At 35.0% G+C, this 20707-nt stretch overlaps 2 protein-coding genes across 3 annotated transcripts; one reads left to right on the top strand and one right to left on the bottom strand.

Annotated features, from left to right (window-relative positions):
* Positions 1-1393: 1393 nt before the first annotated feature.
* LOC119838858 (GPI mannosyltransferase 4) lies at positions 1394-5019 on the bottom strand. The gene is made up of 3 exons (XM_038365000.1): positions 4629-5019; positions 3009-3948; positions 1394-2792 (listed from the first exon to the last, which is right to left on the bottom strand). Exons 1-3 carry the CDS (start codon positions 4792-4794, stop codon positions 1940-1942), a joined length of 1959 nt encoding a protein of 652 aa, XP_038220928.1. The 5' UTR covers positions 4795-5019; the 3' UTR covers positions 1394-1939.
* A 630-nt stretch (positions 5020-5649) lies between these two features.
* On the top strand, positions 5650-18862 carry LOC119838857 (histone deacetylase 6). 2 transcript variants are annotated; one of them, XM_038364999.1, is made up of 19 exons: positions 5650-5789; positions 5872-6009; positions 6628-6717; positions 7331-7461; positions 7733-7916; positions 9298-9500; positions 9729-9797; positions 10183-10375; positions 10828-10887; positions 11416-11609; positions 12131-12384; positions 12796-12877; positions 13168-13314; positions 13736-13859; positions 14735-14956; positions 15734-15859; positions 16349-16478; positions 16690-17324; positions 17677-18862. In XM_038364999.1, exons 1-19 carry the CDS (start codon positions 5787-5789, stop codon positions 17893-17895), a joined length of 3204 nt encoding a protein of 1067 aa, XP_038220927.1. In that variant the 5' UTR covers positions 5650-5786; the 3' UTR covers positions 17896-18862. The 2 variants fall into 2 exon arrangements, with proteins under 2 accessions (XP_038220927.1, XP_038220926.1); XM_038364998.1 differs by lacking the exon at positions 10828-10887 and adding an exon at positions 10728-10787.
* Positions 18863-20707: the final 1845 nt, after the last annotated feature.

The following is a 20707-nucleotide window of genomic DNA, read 5'->3' as shown; positions in this document are numbered from 1 at the left end:
GTTTTAATTATTTTAACTACCTATTGCGTCGTGAGTTTACCCGCGTGAACTTTTTGATTAAAGTATGCTCTCATGAAATAATACTTCATAAACTTCAATTAATAAAAAGATCATACAAATCTCTCTTTCAACCACCGATTCCGGGTATAGCGTTTATACCAACTGCGTGCCATACCCGTATTATCATACTACTCTTTGGCGTGCCAAAACAACTACTAATAAATAGCACAATGCACAAGTTCGTCTCTTGAAAATATGTACCGTGAACGTACAATACAAATCCAGCGTGGGCCATTGATCATATTAGATCCAAACAAACTGAAATGATAAAAAAATAACAAAACCCACTGCGCCAATATATACTTACATACATATATATACTAGAAAAATGTATGTGCGAGCCGAGCACGCTTCGTTCGAGCACGAATTGGGCCAGCTCGCACCGGGGAAGTAACGGGGAAGGTCAGCAAAAAAATTCTCCTTCTGTCGCAATCGGGTAATTTGCAAAATGCAAAGGTCGTAATATTTAGTAGTTTTGGTGCGGATTTTGATGACATTTGGTATACAGAAGTGACTTGGGTGAGAGGATACTTTTTATCCCAATAAATGCTCGATTGGGATAAAACAGGAATCTTGATATCCCAGCGGACCCGGGACGAGCGTCTAGAAGATCAGATGAAAAATGTTCTTCATTTAAAATACATATTTACGTCTTTAGTCATATCTCCTGTTAAATGGCATTTCATTGATTACATTTCATTATTAGTTTGGGTTTCACACAAAATCACAATTTCCAAAAGCTTTTGGCGGCTTTATAGGAATTGTATTCAAATTTAACATGAAACAAAAATCATTTTCTTCAATAACTTTATTCGATAAAATGTTCATTGCCAATAAGCAGTACATACAATAACGAATTATTATTAATAATATATAATTATTATCAAATAAATTAATACTACTAAACAATCTTAACAAAAAATTAAATACACAATATGTAATAATAATAACTAAAAAAATACTCAGCGAGAGCTAATAAGGTCAAAGTAAATACGTACGACTGAAATTTACATATTTTTATATTTTGTCTATCTCGTTAAAGATGTAATCAGGATATTTTATTCTTTATAACTACATATTTATCTTTCAAATGGATCTAAAAGTAGGTAAATATTAGGTGGTGATTCTATTTTTATCATTACTGATAATTGGCCGTAACTAATTTTAAAAAATCATTTAAAGCTTTAACATGATGAGCAAAAAAACTTTATTGACTTGTGCTTAGTATGACGATAAGACTATAGTTTGGTAAGCACTAAATCCTACAGTTAAATATTATAAGTAAATTATATTATACATAAAATATATATTTTTGAGATTTTTTTAATATTGACATTACGTCACGATTAGCCAATACATAAGGTTGAAAAAAAAATTCAACTTCAGAACCAGGGCCGATAGACCTTGTCTAGTAATCTGAGTGTATTCTAATAACTGAAACTGCAATGGCGAGTTTCTTGGTGTTATGAATTTTTCGGTGGGACCAAGTAACTAAAACAATGACTTTTACATATAACTAACATTCGATAAAATATATTTAAGACGGAGGTTACTCAAAAAAAAAGGAGTATGTCTTTTCAATAGATAAGGAATAATAAAAACAGTACTAGTAATAAAGCCTAATTAAAATTCAATTGTCTTTTTATGCTCATTTAAAAATCAATTTATAAATATATAGTGTACACGCTTAAGCTGTGCTAAATATACATAAAATCGTGGTGTTTTGGTCTTTCAGAATTTCATAGAATCTACTACGTCAAACTTAATAAATATTTACAGAGAGATGCTAAACATCGTTATAAAAAATCGTCTCAAATTCCATGTAGCAAAAACAACAGTCGTTTTTCATAAAAAGCTTAAATTCTATGGTATCCTGTCTCTAAGCTGTGTCTATCATTTTTACATGATACAATTTTAGACAAAATTTACTTAAATAACATGAGATTCTTTGTAACATGTTCAGATTAATGGCAGGAGATTCACTATTTCTTATAAACTTATTTGTTACACAACTTCTATCGTGTGCATTTGGGAAGCTGGGCAAGGCTTCCGTACAAAAATGAGGGTAGTACGAAAATTCTTCTTTAACCTCAATATATTGATAATTACTAGCTTCCTTCAACAATTTCTCTTCCAGAGAGCACGGCGAAGCAATATAGATCCGATATTTTTTCTTATACTTATGATGGCGCATTTCTGCTGTCGTCAGTGTGTCATCCACATGCATCAGAAGCTTGTCCATAGGTAATGATCCGAATTTATTTAAAAATGTCGACGGAGCTATTGTGTAACTATGCTTCGTTGTTTTATCTTTATAAATACGAGTTGTGCTCTCCAATTGCAACATATAAGTTGGTATACTGTAACTGTGGGTAGTAATTACATGTATATGCATACCATAATTTCCCTTGATTTCATAGAAAAGATCGTTGACTAAAGGATACAGTCCACCTTGATGGATAAAGCCAAAGAATATCGAAAAAATTATGTTTGAAGTGTACCAAATTACGAGGAATATCTTCTTAACAATTTTGATGTCAGAATCATCCACTTCATTTAAATGGATGCTGTTTCCATACAAATATACCAATGGTACAAGTATTGGTATGATAAAACGGGCCTCTTGGTGTGGAAACAAAGAAAGTATAACTATAGGTACTATGGCCGATAATAGCATCAAGCCTCGGATGCTCTGTATTCTTGGCATTTTACTGTAACGGCCTTTGATGAATCTGAAATGAGAAATAAAAGTTAAGTAATAGATAGATGCCTCTGAGAAAGATTTGTTAAGCAATTGGATTATTTGGAGGATAGTAATTTAAACATTATGTTAACTTGACATTTTGTAGGGTGAATGTGATACTTCAATTATGTCCTGATCAAACTTTTCCAAGCTTTTCATAGCAATTTTATATTTTTTTTTTATATTTATTATAAACAATATGTACCTGTATGTGTTAATGAGCACTGTAAAGAATGCCATAAATCCCAAAACGTTGAAGAGTAGCGGTACATTCACAGCCAGATGTAGCCAGCGAGGATGTAATCCATGTTGAGTGAGATTTCTTACATCTGCATTGTATCGTAAAAAATTCAGAGGCGTTACCACCCAATTATTCCATGTGATTTGTAAAGATTCTACCTCACCTATTGTCAGGTACCCATAATATGCAGAATCAATAATAACAAGGACTAGAAACATGGGAATACCACATAAAATCAACATGAAAATTCTGATGTGGAAGTCTATAAACCCTATTGTCTTTGAACCCAATCCCCTGTGAAGCCAGAAGAAAACTGGTATAAAAGCGAATCCAATAAAGGTTGGGCGATTGAAAATACCTATGACCACCAAAGAAGCTAATATCATAACATAGTTTAAAGAATGTTGGGGCAAATGAGTCTGCAATTTGTAAATCTTAACTCGTTCAACAGGTGTCAAGGCTTCATTATACTTTTCTTGTAGGTATTCCTTGTGATATATAACTCTATCTGATTTCAACATACAGTCGCCCACCAAATATAGCAGTATGGAGAAAAAAACCATTTCAAATGAGTTAGAGAAGCTTCTACAACAGTAGACTAGAACTACATATGAGCTGGCAAATATTTTCAGTCTGTTCCTATAATTTTGTCCATACATAACACATAACTTGTATAAACAATAATCATTTATTAGAGACACAAGACATATAAATAGTCTTGGTATGACTAGCAAAAAGTATGGTGTCCTCAGATCTATATGCAAGTAATACTTTATAAATGGATTTAAAATCCTAATTAAATGAAGCGGCGGCCCTAACATTAGCTTTGGTACAAATATATTCCTGATTGGAAACTTTGGATCAAATTCCCATGTCCTTGCAACATCCACATCAAATATGTCACCTGAAATTAAAAAAGTATATAAGTATTGCTATAAAATATAGACCATATTTATTCCATAAATTTTTTAATTTTCTCTAATTAAAAGCTGAAGAGTTTGTTTGGTTCAAGAAACTGATCTCAGGAGATACTGATCAAATTAAAACATTATTGTTGTGACTATTTATCAGAAAAGCTACATTATATCACACAATGACTATTGACTATATAAGAGAGCATCAACAAAAATGCTCTATGAATAATCCTTTTGAGAGCAGATGAAATAGTATGAGTCAACTAGAAAGGTAATATAATATTGTGTTAAGTGTGTATTCTACAATACATAATAAATATAACTATTACTAGACGCTTATCCCGGCTCTGCTTGGTATCATGATTGCTGTTTTATCCCAAGGGAGCATTTAATCAAGATAAAGAGTATCCTATCACCCAAGTCAGTTCATACCAAATTTCATCAAAATCTGTTCAGCAGTTTCAGTGTGATCTTTTATACTTGAAAAATGAACTTATTATATACCTTTTTGTCCGATGTATATAGCAATATTCTACATCTTGAGTTTGTACACAAAGTTGAACGCAAGTTGTTGATAAGCAGTTTTTTTTTTTAATCCATATGCCATAAATACGCTACAGTAAGTACACTACATAGCTGAGTAATATTTTCTATAATAAAATAAACTTACCGGCAATTACTTCGACGTTTTGAAAATATTCATCCGGATGTATGTATCCAGTTTGCGGCAACAGCGTTAACGCAAATCGAAGACCAACTAGGATCCAGTATGAGACCGGCAATCGTGTTGTCGTTTTTAATGGGATGGCTTTTAATAAATTTGTTTTCAAAAACATTGCGTATTTTTCCTTGTCTGCCTTATAAAGTTGAATTTAACGTACATTATACGTATATTGCGAGATGCCTGAGTTCATTTTATTGAATACTATTTGAAACTAAAAAGAACGCATACTTTGTGTATACATGTTGAAGGTATATTAATTTATGTATTTTTTGATTATTGTTAGGGAATACAGAACTATTGTATAAATGATGAATGAGTACCTATGGACTTTTATTAGATTGCAATCACATATTATGAACTGGAATGGAATGTGTAATTTGCATTCCTTAATGAGATTGACATTTGACAGTGTGATTGACAATTGCTACAGACTGATAAAAGAATATAACGCAAAATAATACGGCATAAGCATAATAATACGGGTAAGACTGATGTTCGGAAATGTACATTAATTTTCTCTTTGGTTCAGATCCTAATTTAATAAATAAATAAATAAAAACACAATCTACCTAAAAAAACTATTTCCTTAGATATGTGATCTATTTCATTTATTAATTGTAACTTATATTAATTATTATTTAATTTAGTGAAGTGAGATACTGTATACATACTGTCTCCCTTTGTAGATTAATCATTCTTCGTTCAAAAAGATACTATATTTATTTGCGTCTGTCAGTTCCTATCTGCGATTGATTCGAAACTATTATTGACCTCAGTGGTCGTAGATAGAGAAACTAAATCACTGATAACTCTGTTTATACAGATACGTAGTGGCCATATCAAAACTTGAACAATCAATTACCGGACATGAACAAACCTATTCATTGAGACTCCAAATCCCCTTGTAATTAATCATTAATCTGTGGCCTGCAATTGTCAAAGATCAGCTGTCATTGTCAATAACATGCTTGTTTGCTCGTTCACTAATCACAAACAAATTGAGAAGTCATGATTTTTTGAATAAGTAATTAGAATTAACCATAAATTGTGTGGGTCGATAAAATGATAGATTGAAATCTCTACAAACAAAATTAAATAGTGACAATGGTAAAAATTCTTGTTGTAAACTATCATCAATTTGTAATTTTTCTGTGTTAAATGTTTATTTATTTTTAATTAATTACAACAGTCGTCACCACCACCCCTTCCAACCCGTCATTCCAATGGAGACAGTAAAAAGACGCCGCCTTTATCAAATATTGTTACCAGAAATGGCGCAAGAAAGGCAAAAATACAAACACGTGCAAGATCGGCCGGAACTGTAAAAGTATGTTCAATTTTTATTCATTACATCGCACTTAAATTCCAATTTAAACCTGCGCCCCTGTGCATCATATATACTGACAATCTTCATTAATTCATAATTATTAAAGATATTGTAAATGGTTATTGATAAAATAAAATAAAAATTCAAGAAAAAGTAGCTACTTCTTTATTAGGAAAACATAAGGGATATATATAAAGAAAAGTAAAACTCAGATCCCAGTTGTGTTAAAAAAATAATTAAATTTCAGTGTGAATTAATAGAAATCCCCTCAATCTGATAAAGCTAATTCCTTTATTTTGATATAAGATAAATTATCTTCAATGTGATTTTCGGTTATTTCCCTTTTCATATCAAACATAATTTAAATCTTTTAATTTAATCTTTTTTAATCACTTCCTAACTACCACAAAAAGAGGTCAAATATATAAAGCTTTTATTTTGAATTTTGATTTAAAAATACAAAAATTTATAACTTAATAATTGTATTTTAATATTTACAAACATGTGCTACAATTTGATAATGTTGTACAATTGACAAATCATAATTATTTATTATATTTACTCTGTTATCTCAAGTCTTTGATAAGGTTATATATATGCTTGTGTATTACTTTACAGGCTTCTGCGTCTGTAATTACAGCTAAACGAAAGGCACAGCAAAAGAAAAAATCTACAATAGAAACGGTTTTGAGAGATCACTATCAAATTGTAAGTAAAACACTAATTTATGTATTACAGTATTTGTGCAGTTGAAGATTGTGATAGATATACCTATAGACTTTTATTATCGTGAAGCAAACACATGAGCAAGAAGATTTCTCTTGGCTGTAGCTTGGTATACTATTAATGTAATTATTGTTTAATTTTTGAGTAAGTTCCTCAATTCTTTTAGGAACTCTATACATATATGTTTTAAATTCGTATTACAAATTCGAATTTAATGGGTTTATAGTTTTATCAATGAAACAAGTGTGAGTAGTTACTTCTGACATTACAAGTCCAAATAAAAAAGAACTACAATTACTTAGTTTTGTATCCATACAAATGCTTAAATTTCATCTTGCTCTAAAAAATGGTAATGTTACTTGCATACCTGACAAAGTAGGTTACACTTTTTGACATTACTGTATCAGAGAGTTAACTTGTGGGCATCCATTGCTTTTGCATTTTCACCCAAGAGAATGGCAACTTGTGAATCTTTGGTCTTTTCACATAATTTTTTATTTAATTTCCATAACTACATGAACTTTATATAATAGCCATTTATTTTAATTTCAAAATCTTGTTGAGTTAGTAGATAAATATAGTAATTTTTGTGTAGACAATGGAATCTAAGACGAAAGTAAAGGGACCAACGGGATTCGTCACTGAGCCGCGGATGGTGGAGCATAAATGTCTATGGGATGAAAATTATCCAGAGAATCCTGGACGACTTATCAGTGTAATTAATAGGTATAATATCTTATATTTCTTATTTTTTTAAATTATGCACGAGCGCAGGTGATATTTCAGAGTATTTCTCTTCTATAGAAAGTGCTTGCTAACATCTCCATAATATGTTATTGAGTAATTTAATTTTAAATATATAATTTTTATGCCATTGCACCTGATATTCTGAAGTGATTTACTTATAAATAAATTTAAGTTGAGTTCGTTCGGTAGTTTTGCATCCAAAATTTGTTCGCCTGTTGTAGTTTTATGAATGAATCTCCCATATTTCCAGGTGTATTGAATTGAACTTAATAGAGCAGTGTAGGGAAATATGTCCAAGGCCAGCCACTGAGGAAGAGATTCACGAATTGCATGATACATCAGTTTACGAGATGTTAGAGAAAACTCATAAGAATAACAATTTGGAGTATTTGGAAGAGCTATCCTCAAGATTTGACGCCATCTATATTCATCCTGTAAGTATATTGACTAATACAATATGTTCAAAATTTATATAATAATACTAGTTGTTTCGCCCGCCTCGCACGTGGTACATATTCTGAGCTCACATACATATCCAAAGGTAAAGAATTTTTCTAGTAGTAGTTTATCCCGTGATGTCCGTGATATTCCCAAATTCACTACAAAAACAAAATTTTAGAATAGATGCTGCAAAAAGCCAATGGAATGATTTGAATTGAGAAACTAATATTTTTTATATTTTATGCATAAGAAAATCAAGCCCTAACAGGATTTAAAGTATTTCATATTGCTTCTCTTTATATCTTTTCCTACTAAAACTGACGAAGTGTTTTTTAACAACTAACTAAAGAATAGTTTATTAACGACCTTAGGGGGCGTCCATAAATTACGTGAGGTGTTTAAGGGGGGACGGGGGTCATGTAAAATCTTTCCAGATCTCACTCTCTCAAAAAATCCTGAAAAATGTCTCACGTAAGTTGTGGACGCCCCCTAATAGATAAATAATTCTCTCATAGCTATGCATATCACGCAGCTATAAGAGCATGACAATAATAAAACAATAGGAAATATTTTTTGCTTTAAAGAATGCTGTAAACTATATACAATGGTGATATTATTCACACTCTGTTATTGTGAAAAAAATGCATTGTTTAAGCGTAAATTATAATATGTGTAAGAATGAACTGAATGAAAAAAAAAAGATTTCTTTTTAAATATAAATTATAATTATTTTAATGTATAGTTGAATGCACGATATTGCTGGGGATAATAGTAGTAAACAAAAACAGAATGTTTTCTTTATTATTATTGGTTTTCTCTTTTAATTATACGGCAGTTCTGCCACACATTTGCATATGACTCATTTATTTGTTTTATGGTTGCCTAGCAGAGATTGCTTTTTTAGTAATGAGACTGATACTGCTATTTTCATTACGTTTTTTATGCATTTTGTAAATGTGTATAATAAATAATAAAAGTGGATTACCATATGTGGTCATATGTGGTAGTCGAGCACGGTTCGGCACGAATTTGGCCAGCTCGCACCGGGGAAGTACCACACCTAAGACCGGCGTGAAATAGCATTCTGCTGTGTTTCGTTCGGTGAGTGGGGGAGCCGAAGGCCCATATCCTTTTCCTTCTCATCCCAGTCCTTTCCTTTATTCCTCCCGCCGATCCTTTCTTAATCCCTTCCCAAAAAGTCGGCAATCCATTTTAAAGGCGTAAGGTCTTCAATGGACTGTATGCCTCTATAAATGTTCATGGGCGGTGGTAGCGCGTCAGGCGCGCATCAGGCGACTCAGTAACTCCACTGCCGACTGTGACATAAAATAAAAATAAAAAAGTTTTGATTATTTTTTGTCTTTTTTTATTCAGAGTACTCACGAGCTGGCCCTACTAGCAGTTGGTTCAACCATAGAGCTAGTGGACCACATACTGAGGGGAGAAGTACAGAATGGGGCTGCGTTCATCAGGCCTCCGGGACATCATGCGATGAGGGCGGAGCCTTGCGGCTACTGCTTCTACAATAACGTGGCGATAGCTGCTCAACACGCAATGAAGAAATATGATCTGAACAGGTAGGGAAATACTCATGTTTTTTATGTTACTGTATAAAAGTAGAACTTGAAATTTGTTTTCGTCTAGATATCGAAAATGAAACAATCATTGGGCCATGCCATTCAATATTTTGTCCCCTTGAAAATGATTATAAAAGTCTACAGTCACACACACACACGCACACACACACACACACATACAAACAGTCATTTTGCAATTTTTATTTATTATTTTTTTTTCATTCACAGGATACTTATAGTGGACTGGGATGTACATCACGGGCAAGCCACACAGCAGATGTTCTATGACGATCCGAGGTGTGTTTTTTATTACTAACTAGCTTTTGCCTGCGTCTTCGTATGCGTTAAATTAAAAATAAATCCTCTTCCCCCTTTTTATGTAATTATACATATAAACCTTCCTTTTTAATTACTTTTATCTTTTAAAAAAACCATCGAGATTTGTTGCGTAATTTTTTTTTTTCTCATTTAAACCTTTTCACAGTAACGAACTCTAAAAAGAAATATTTAAGTATCATCTAAAAACTACTAAACCAATTGCAATTAAATTTGGTACGAGACAGCTGAACAACTGGAATAACATGTAGACAACTTTTTATCCCGATATTCCTACGGGATACGGACTTACGCGGGTGAAACCGCATGGCGCAGCTAGTATACACTAGATGTGATTTGTCCCCAGGGTGGTGTATTTCTCGGTCCACCGCTACGAGCACGGCTCGTTCTGGCCAAACTTGAGACAGTCCAATTTCGACTATATCGGCTCAGGGAAAGGAGAAGGATTCAATTTTAATGTGCCTCTGAACAAGATTGGTATGAAAGATGCTGATTATCTCGCTATCTGGGATCAGCTGCTGTTGCCGATGGCTTTTGAGGTAAGCCTGGACTAGAAATTATAGTGTTGAGGTGCCCGGTGTAAAGGCAAAATAAAAAAATTAAATACTCAGAATTAATATTTAGAGTGTGATTATCCGCCTAGAAGTGTAGCATTATAGATCTTATATTAATTTTTATAAAATCGACATTGATACTTTGCTATATAATTATATTAATTGTATGTTGTTATTGCTTCAGAATATTAAAAAAAATCCAATAGTTCAATTTTCCTTCCCATAATAAACTCTTAAACCAAAGTCCGTATCACTGATAAATGTGAGCTCTGAGCTCAAATTCTTTAAGTATATCCGTTTCGTATTCGAATTGGGCTAAACATAGCGTTTCCAACAGTACCAACCAGAGCTGGTGCTGGTCTCGGCGGGATACGACGCTGCGATTGGCTGCCCGGAGGTACTGTCTCGCTCTATCTCTCTCTGTCTCTCTCTTACAGTTCGCCCCGCAGTTGGTTCTCGTGTCCGCTGGGTATGACGCAGCGCTGGGCGATGAAAAAGTATGTTTATTGTGTTGGTATAAAGTCTATTTTAATTTGTCAGCCTTGTATTGAATCTTGTTCCGATTGGTCTAGAAACAAGTCAATAGGGTCAATAAAACTAGCATGGCGCGTTCTGCGTTATGACAGAACACGTTTTTTTTTTTATAATTCTTAAACGAATATTTATATCACTTTTAAATATTGTTGAAACACATTTATGGTTTTTATTTTGCTGAACGAATACAAACTAAAGTGTAGTTGTAAAATATCAAAATGAAACCTAAATTTTGTGTAAAAATTGCATATAATTATTCAATCTCGGCAATCCTAAACAGGATAATAAGAAGAACTTTAATAAGTTCAGTTATTATATTGTCAATGGTCCTTGATAAGTGTACACAGTGGGAATTAAATCTATTCGTTTATAATGGGTTAAAATGTAGTCTAAAGAAATCGGTTATATACAGATGAAAATTACTTACAATTGTTATTACGATGTTGCTGTAATCAGAATAAATCCAAATGCAAAAAATCTCTTAAATGAAGGGCGAGATGCAAGTAACGCCCGCATGCTACGCGACGCTGACCCACGCGCTCATGGGCGTGTGCCCACGCGTGGGCGTGGCGCTGGAGGGCGGCTACTGCCTCGCCTCGCTCGCGGAGGGCGCCGCGCTGACCCTCCGCACGCTGCTGGGGCACCCGCCCCCCGCGCTCGAGGCACTTAGTGAACCTTGCGACTCGTGAGTATACTGCCGTTTTTTTGCCGTCATCTTCGGCAATGGAGCTGGTGGGTCGCCTGGTGGTAAGCGCTACCACCGCCTATGTACATTTGGAGAGATAGAGGTAGATTGCAGAACTAACGCCTCTGCAAATGGATTGCCAACTTTAAACTGGAGAGGGATTAAGAAAGGATTGACGCCAGGAATGAAGGAAAGGACTGGGAGGGTAAGGAAAAGGACATGGGCTTCCGGACTATTTCACGCCGGTCTTTTGTGTGGGTGTGTACTTGTACCCCGGTGCGAGTTGTGCCCAATCGTGTTCGACTCACACATACATGGCGTGCATTTTATTCATCATTATCATGAATTGTCCTACTTTGACACACCAAACCTAAACATATATATAAAAAAATATTATGTCACATTTAAAACTCGTTTACCCCGATTAAGAACTAGTAATAATTAAATGCCATTGTTACAAATATTTCTAACTAGGGAAAATGCGTTTAAAACTATAAGAGTATCGATTTTTTTGATTCCAGAATCCGTGAATCGATCCTGAATTGCATATACGCACACCGGAAACACTGGCGCTGCTTCAACTACCAGCCCACATACAGTATAGACACAACCGTGAAGAACGTCTGCGATGTAGACAAGGAGAAACATACGGTTGTGGTAAGGTGGGAGGGAGATGAAACGAAACCGGAGAAATACGAAACGAGAAACTGTTATCCGATACAAGATAGCGAGACGAAACGACAAATTACGGAACGTTTGGAGCATTTGAGAATGGGTGTGTGTATAGAAATCTAAAGTAAATAATATAAGTGTTTATATAATGGTCATCACTCATCCCTACATATAAAATGCCATTACACCAAAACCACGTAATGAGAGTAAGGTCACCCGTACATAAGCCCTACAGAAGGCCTCGTCATGAGGGTTATAATTTATGTTTTCGTTGGCCAAGTGCTGAGGCAAATGCTAGATCATCGAAATTTTGATTCTAATGATTTGATGATATATTAAAAATATAATTGATTTCCGCGCACTCTTCCGGTCTCGAACCCCGTCATTCGCTTTTAAATCCGAGGTCCTAACCACTGAACCATCAATGCTCATTTATGTACTTACCATAAATTGTTTGGAATATGAAACTCGATCTTAACAATTTACTGATGACCCCCCAATTATTTCGTTACAGTCACTGATTTGAAATTGGCGCAGCATCCAGTGTGTTATATATATGACGAGGCTATGTTGAAGCATTTTAACATCTGCGAACCGTAAGTTGTTTTTTTTTTTTTTTGCACGTTGTGAAATAAAAGCATTTTCTGGTTCAGAAGACCTGTCTGTCTGTCAAAACGTACTTGGTTCAAACTTCTGCTGACCACTTCTTTTTAATATAATTGTAAATATATACTCTATGTGTAAGAAAACAAGGTTCATTTTACAAGCGCATTATGCGTAACAGCACATAGACTTGGTATTTTGTATCGCGATCGGGCACATGAAAACTGTTTCAAATATGTACTGTACGTGTAAGAAAATAGAGTTCATTTTGCAACCGCCGCAGCGGTCACGTGGAATGCCCGCAGCGGATACTGCGCATCCACGAGCGGCACATGGACTTTGGCCTGTTGGAGCGCGTGCACGTGCTGGCCGGCGCGCGGGCCACCGACCGGGACATACTCGCCGTTCACTCCCCGGAACATTTGCAGAGGTATTTTGGGTTTACTTTGGGGATGGGTTTTTGGGAATTTTTTGTGTGTGCGCTCATTGTTTTTTGTTGTTATTTTTTTTGTAAAGGTTTTCTATTTCTCTATTTATTGTTGTTGAATTGTTTTTTTTGGATTATATTTGATAATTTTTTTGAATTTTTTAAATTAATAAGTCATACCTAAAAACCTCATTATACTGTGTTGCGAAACTTAACATTTTATTGCATTTTAATAATATTTCTATCCTCCTGTTTGTTTTAAACTAAAAAATTTACATTAAGTATTAAATAAATTAACTTAATCCAACTTGAACTTTAGATAAGATTAAGCCATGTGCTATATTATGTTCTGTGATTCAAATATATATGTAAAATGCAACACATGAAATGTCCATTTACATATATTGTTTACTATTTCGGCCAGGCTAAAAGACCTGTCAACAATGAAACTCCGCGACCTCCACAGCAAGAAGGACACGTACGATTCCGTATACTTCCACCCGGACTCGCTGGAAAGCGCTGCAGTTGCAGCGGGCTGTGTCATCAAGGTGAGATTTGTAATAGAATAGATTCACAAAAGTGTCCATTTTATAAAATTACAGTATAAACACACAGCATACAGTAGTAGAACGTCTTTGATATTATATACTTATTAATATAGTTATGATGGCAACAATATTAAAACTTACTCATACATAATTTTGGGCGGCCATCGACTAATTTTTTTTTGACGTGACGACGTCTTAAATTAGGTTGCGGCTCGGAGGCACTCATCAAAAAGTGTAACGCCTGGTAACGTTACGATGAGTCACCGAACTATGATCGGTCCGCCGCGCGCGCAGCACTAGAGAATTAGGCGCATTGAATCGGCGCGTGCTTGTGTCTCTGTCTCTGTCTTTTTAGTAAACAAAATATATTTTCTATAGTTAAAATTTGTGCAATTCTTATTTTCATTCAATTCCTTGTTCCTATTGTGCAATTTAATAATATTCATATCAATAAACATTCTACCGAGAAAAAGACATTGTCACGTAAAATCTTCGCCCGTAAAACGGACTTTACAGGCAACCATTTTTTTTTTTAATACAGCATGGTGTAATTATCCAAACTTTTGCTTTTGCTATGACATGTATACTTCTAAGCAGTCTGGCTTTTGCATTGGCAATTTGAATTTCGAATTCGACGATTCGTTTTTAGCAAGCTTTAATTTGCTTCACCTGTATATTTGTATGTAACCGATTTCATTAGGCTCTTTTTTTACCCACTTTAAACGGACTGATTTCATTCAAACTTATCTTACTATCCTTATATATACTCTGTATAAGAGCAAGTGAGACCATTTATTTTATCGTGTTTTTTCTATTTACCTAATACTTTCTCAGTTGACAGACTAACTATAAAAATGGTGACGTGAACTCGTCAGATGGTGGAGGCGGTGATGTCGGGCGCGGCGGGGTGCGGCGCGTGCGTGGTGCGGCCGCCCGGGCACCACGCGGACGGCGGCGCGCCCAGCGGCTTCTGCCTGCTGAACAACGTGGCGGCGGGCGCGCGCCGCGCCGCCCGCAGCGCGCGCCGCGTGCTGCTGCTCGACTGGGACGTGCACCACGGGAACGGCACGCAGGCTATCACCTACGCCGACAACCGGGTGCGTGTGCGTGCCTGCGTGTGGCCCGCATTGAGTGTTGTGTAGTTCCCCGCCTGAGTGTGATCACCATTACGCCCCCTACCTAAGTGTTATCCCATGAAGTGTTGTGTAGCCCCCCCGCCGGCGTGTGACCCGCATTGAATGTTGTGTAATCCCCGCTTGATTGTGGTCCACATTGCGTATTGTGCAGCCCCCTGCCTGCGTGTGACTGCAATTGCGTGTAGTATAGACCCCACATGTATAAAATAATAGTGAGTGAGACTAGCGCCTTAATGAGTCAAATGTAATTTAAAATACGATTTATTTCTAAACGTTGTTAGGAGTCAGGCGAAACTGTTGTTTTCTTACATGAAATTTAAATGCAAAGCTTATTGCTTAACGGTAATTAATTGATATGAAATAACAGCTATGACATCACATCGAGGCGTTAGTCTATCTCACAACACACACATACCTCACTCAGACAAGTTTTTGCACGCGTGCGTGTGAACTCCGTGTGCGCCACGCCCTTACACGTATTTGATAACGTTCGTCATTGGTAAGGCTAGCAGAAGTTTAAGAATAATGTTACAGAGGACATTTTATAGATTCAAGATTAAATGAGCCCTAGTATAAATGAAAAATAGGGTTACATTTTCAAATGAGATATATTGTCGTTAACACAATGTATAATTAATTATAACATCTTATGTTACTCACATAAGGGGCAAACCACAGGAACCAAATAGTTTCCCAGAAGTCATAAATGAATCATTAATTATCTATAAAATATTCCAGATCCTATATATATCGATACATCGTTACGACAACGGCGCATTCTTCCCGCACTCGAAAGCTGCGGACTATACAGCGGTGGGGGAGGGGAAGGGAGAGGGATTCAACGTAAATATCCCATGGAATAAGGTGGGTAATACTAAAAAACTTCTACTCGTATATATTTAAAACGCAGATGTAATTAGAAACTTAAATAAAGTCGTTTAATCTTCAATTTATACTTTTAAATTTTACTAATATTACCTATATCTTAAAGGTTTTAGAGAATAGATGTGTTACTCTTTCACGAAAAACCACTGATTGAAACTGTATAAAAGTTAATACAGAGATAGTTTGTAGTCTGGATAAGCACATGGGCTTCTTATTACCCGCATAGTAAGCGAGTGAAACCGCCGGATCTAGCTCAGCTATACTAATGATATAAAGCCGAAGAGCTCGTTTCTTTGAACGCGCTGAAATCAGGGACTACTGGACCGATTTAGAAAATTCTTTCACTACTGGATGATACATGTGACCTCCGAGTGCTATAATCTATAAATATATAGAATATATAACCACGGATGAAGCCGCGGGCAGGCCGTTAGCGAGATATCGAGTAACGAAAAAGTTACATTTCAGCGTGGCATGGGCGACGCGGAATACTTGGCTGCGTTCACGCAAGTGGTGATGCCAATAGCGCGCGAGTACAACCCGGACCTGGTGCTCGTCTCTGCCGGGTTCGACGCCTGCGTGGGAGACCCGTTGGGAGGTACTGGTATTATAAAAAAAGTTAATAATTAATTTTTTTTTTTTATCGCTACTCCAAGCAAAACAAGATTTTGTTTATAATTGTCTTAAATACTTCAATCAACTATGAATAAATATTTCATTAACTATGAACATCTTTTTCATGTCATTTCGGATTTACATCTCGATAATATAGCACAGTATGTATTCATAAACATAATACTTTATTCCAGGTTGTAAAGTGACCCCAGAATGTTACGGCCTCATGACGCACATGTTACGCAGTCTGGCCGGCGGACGTGTCATACTCTGCCTAGAGGGCGGGTACAACGTCACCAGCATTTCCTACGCTATGGTCATGTGCACTAAGGCCCTTCTGGGCGACCCTATCGAACTGCACTACGATCCCAAGGCCACCTGCCACTGGTCCGCCCAAGAGTCCATTAATGACGTCATCCGAGTCCACAAGAAGTACTGGAAGAATCTGAAGTTTCAAGTCGCGCTGCCGTTGGAGGACGTTCTAGAACAATCCAGGGCGAAAGTCGACGAGAGCAAGTGGGAAATGTCGATAGAGGATGGGCTGGCTAACCTGAGTCTGGATAGGAAGTGTTCGGATGGGATCCACTGTGGGACAGACGACGAGGACAACGCGGGGAGTTCGAAGGAGACAAAGACACTTGTGGACTTCCTGTCTGAGAACATGCAGGCGATAGTCGACGGGGAGATGTTTGCGGTGGTTCCTTTGCCCGGGTGTCCGCATTTGGACAGCTTGTACGCGATACCGGCTAATGTGAGGTTCGAGCAGGGTGTGAAGTGCGTGGACTGTGACCACACCCTCGAGAATTGGGTGTGCCTCCAGTGTTATGTAGTAAGTATATATGTTTTTTTTTAATAGTTAGCAGGTTTGATGTGTAACGTTAAATTGTAAAAGTCAGACGGACTAAAACTTACTTACACAAAGACTTTCACATTTAGAAAGAAAGAAAGAAAATCATGTATTAATCATTAAAAATAACACTTTGTATTATCAAAGGAATAGATGCAGTGTTTAAAACTTGGCATTTCAAGTTCTAGTTATATATTTGATGCTTCAGTCAAGAGTTGGTAAATATTTCTGGAAAATTACCAAAGAGTACGTCACATTTATTACATTTTGTACACAAGTAATCAAACGTACCACATTCCCGTAAAAAAGCTTACTTAATATCCGATTATCTCAGACAGCATGCGGCCGCCACATCAACGGCCACATGTCGGCCCACTACACCGCAACACAGCATCCGCTATCGCTCTCGCTCGCCGATCTCTCAGTGTGGTGCTACCCTTGCGACGCATACATTGACAACCCGCTGTTGTACGACGCTAAAAATAACGCACACAAGTGCAAATTTGGCGAGGAAATGCCCTGGTGTTATAGGGATGGTGTACAGATGCAGTGATGACTGGCTTAGTTTTCTGGAATGTTTATGGAATCGCGCTTTTTTCGTTAGGCTGACTGGGTTTAAGTTTTCTTTTGGCTCTAGCAAAAGTGAAAATATTACTAAATTAATAGGTAAAATAATGTGATGCTTTATAATGTTTGGTATTTGAAACAGAAAAGTGTAGTTAAATTTTAAACTACCCTCTTAAAATTAAAGAAACAAGTTATAAAGTAATTTCATGAAAATTAAGTCGCCTATTGCCTTCAAAAATCGTGAGCTCAAATCAAAATAAAAAACTAAATATTTAGTCTAATTGTAGACAATTAACTTATATAATAGTCACATTTTAATAAATAAAATAATTTTATATGTTGAAATTAACAAAACTCAAAAGACACATTGTATGACAATAATAATCAGGTTATTAAGAAAAAACACTAAAAATCTTAAATCATGATACATTTCTCTTTTTTCTTGTTTTTATTTCTATATGAATAGGAAGCAGAAATTATTTCGATATGCAAGAAGCTTAATAGTTTCAGTGTGAATTAAAAATCAATATCAATTATGTTTGGATAGATTTTAGTTAAATTTCAACTATTGCTATTTAGATATAATTTCATTATTATAAATGCATTTCATTATATGCATTTATTAAAAGAAATCATGACTAGCTTATTACAACACCAATAAAATAGAAATACTTATCTTAGTATTAGAATCTATTAATAGTATACAAAACAAGAGTATTATCGCACAGAGTAATTTTAAACATACATATCGACAATAAATAGAAATGAGGCTATGATACAGCCAAATTCTGTTTGTGCGAAACTTTATGGTGTGTGACCTACTCACAGCTAAAGTATGAATACCAGAGAATTCTAGAACAATCATAAATTTTGAAAAATTTCCGTTTATATGTTTATAAGTGAACTCCTTGGAAATAACATGGTCAACAAAGCCTTAAAACTTTTTTATGTGTCACATAATTAGGTCTGTAGAAAAGTTGTATGACAATTTTTTTATATGGCATACAGGAGTAATAAGTTTGATTGCTCAGCTTCTTTATTATATCTAGTATTGATATACCGCCAAAATCAACCGCTCTGACATAACTTCCGAGACACCATAAAGATTTGCACAGACTGTACCTTGATTGTTAGAGAATAGAATTGCAATTGTCAATAGACAGCATGCTATCTCGCTTCCACTATACGGCTTTTAATAGTGCTTTCTCGCTCATTTTACTATTCTATTCTTTAATAGTTCAGGTATGTATTGCAAATTTTACATAGACTGTGATCAGGCCTTGTATCATTTATATCTGACTACTTATAAAAAAGCATTTTTAGTGACTACAAAGTTAGTGTTATAAAATTGAAGAAGCCAGTGGCTATGAATGTTGGATAATTAAAGTAATACCAGACATATTATTGAATATGAAAATTAATAATTTTATTGGTATCTATTTCAATGTTCTAATTCTACTGAAATTTGTCTTCATTTTGTATGATAAGATACTTAGGAGTTCCTATTTTTTTTTCATCGGATACGTTTTATTTATATTTTGTTTTCTTTGAGTTTTGGGCTTGAAAATTATTATTTTTATTTAATATTGGTTTTTATCATTGGTTTGGTTGGGTATCATGTCCTGATTGTAAGATGGTAATGTAAAAATTATTGTGTTCAACATATGGATAAAAAAATTTAAGAGGTGTATATTTCAGTCACATTGCCACACGCTCTAACACGAATTGGCAAGTCTATTTTAAAATTTTTATCCATATGTAACTTATTTTTTGTAAATATCTTTGGTGATTTTAATTTATTCTTATTTATTGTGCGTATGGCTTCTAAAAATCACTTCTCGTTGAGTTTGGTTACTGGTTATATCTATATTTATGTATCAATATCCCTGGGTCCTTTTCATCATCACTTTGTCAAGATAATTTTACTGAGATGTTGTTTTTGACATAACTATCGAAAAATATTCGAAATAGGGAACTTTATGACTGAATCCATAATTTGTAGAAAAGAAGATATATGTAGAAATTTATCTTGGTAGTAATCGGTTACAAAAATCGGTCAAGTGCAAGTCGGAAAAAGTAAGCTAAATAGAAACAACAGATTTTTTATTATTTCTCCTTATAGCGGCAACACAAATACATATTTTTTGCAAATATCAACTGTCTAACTATCCTCGGTTCATAAGAAACAGACTAGAGACGGACGGTTGGACAAACAGACAATCAGACATACCAACAGACGGAAACGGACAGCGAAGTTTAATAACAGGGTCCCGTTTTACCGCTTGTGTATGAAACCAAGACCATAGACCAAGGATCCTGGACAATTATGAATTCCATCACAGTAATATATCATTGCAAATATGTAATTCCTTTAAAATATACGTATTAGTTAACTGCTAATATGTAACTTTACAAAATTGCGTTTACAAATTGTATTTATGCTTTGGCGTATCTGCTTGTATTTTTTTTTTATATTATATAAAAACATTTATACTTATCGTATTTTTTATTAAAACATTAATGTTATTATAACAACTCTGTTAAAAATTTAAATTATCAATACAACATCTTTGTATTATATTTCGCTTTTTTGTGATGTTTGTAAAAGTGAAGGGCATGGTTTGTGCCAAATGTTGCTCAAACCTGAGCGTAGCGTTAACTAACTAAAGAAATAAATCATATCATAACCCAAAGATTGTTTTATTAAAACACAGTCACACCCATACAATTTCTACAAAGATTTTAATGTTAATGTTTTTTTGTCAATAATAGTTGAGAAAAGAAATATTCGGATGGTA

This window comes from Zerene cesonia, unplaced genomic scaffold, assembly GCF_012273895.1.
Source record: "Zerene cesonia ecotype Mississippi unplaced genomic scaffold, Zerene_cesonia_1.1 Zces_u005, whole genome shotgun sequence".
NCBI classification, from domain to species: domain Eukaryota; kingdom Metazoa; phylum Arthropoda; class Insecta; order Lepidoptera; family Pieridae; genus Zerene; species Zerene cesonia.
Note: the sequence above shows the minus strand (reverse complement) of the source record. Positions and strands in the feature narration are given on the sequence as shown.

Bases quoted from the DNA above. Each gene is read 5' to 3' on its own strand.
- LOC119838858 (XM_038365000.1), bottom strand. From the start codon at position 4,794: ATGTTTTTGAAAACAAATTTATTAAAAGCCATCCCATTAAAAACGACA. The intron at 3,949-4,628 runs GTAAGTTTATTT...TTTTAATTTCAG, and splicing joins AAACGTCGAAGTAATTGCCG to GTGACATATTTGATGTGGAT. The intron at 2,793-3,008 runs GTACATATTGTT...TTCTCATTTCAG, and splicing joins GTGCTCATTAACACATACAG to ATTCATCAAAGGCCGTTACA.
- LOC119838857 (XM_038364999.1), top strand. The intron at 6,010-6,627 runs GTATGTTCAATT...ATTACTTTACAG, and splicing joins GATCGGCCGGAACTGTAAAA to GCTTCTGCGTCTGTAATTAC. The intron at 10,376-10,827 runs GTAAGCCTGGAC...TCTCTCTTACAG, and splicing joins TGTTGCCGATGGCTTTTGAG to TTCGCCCCGCAGTTGGTTCT.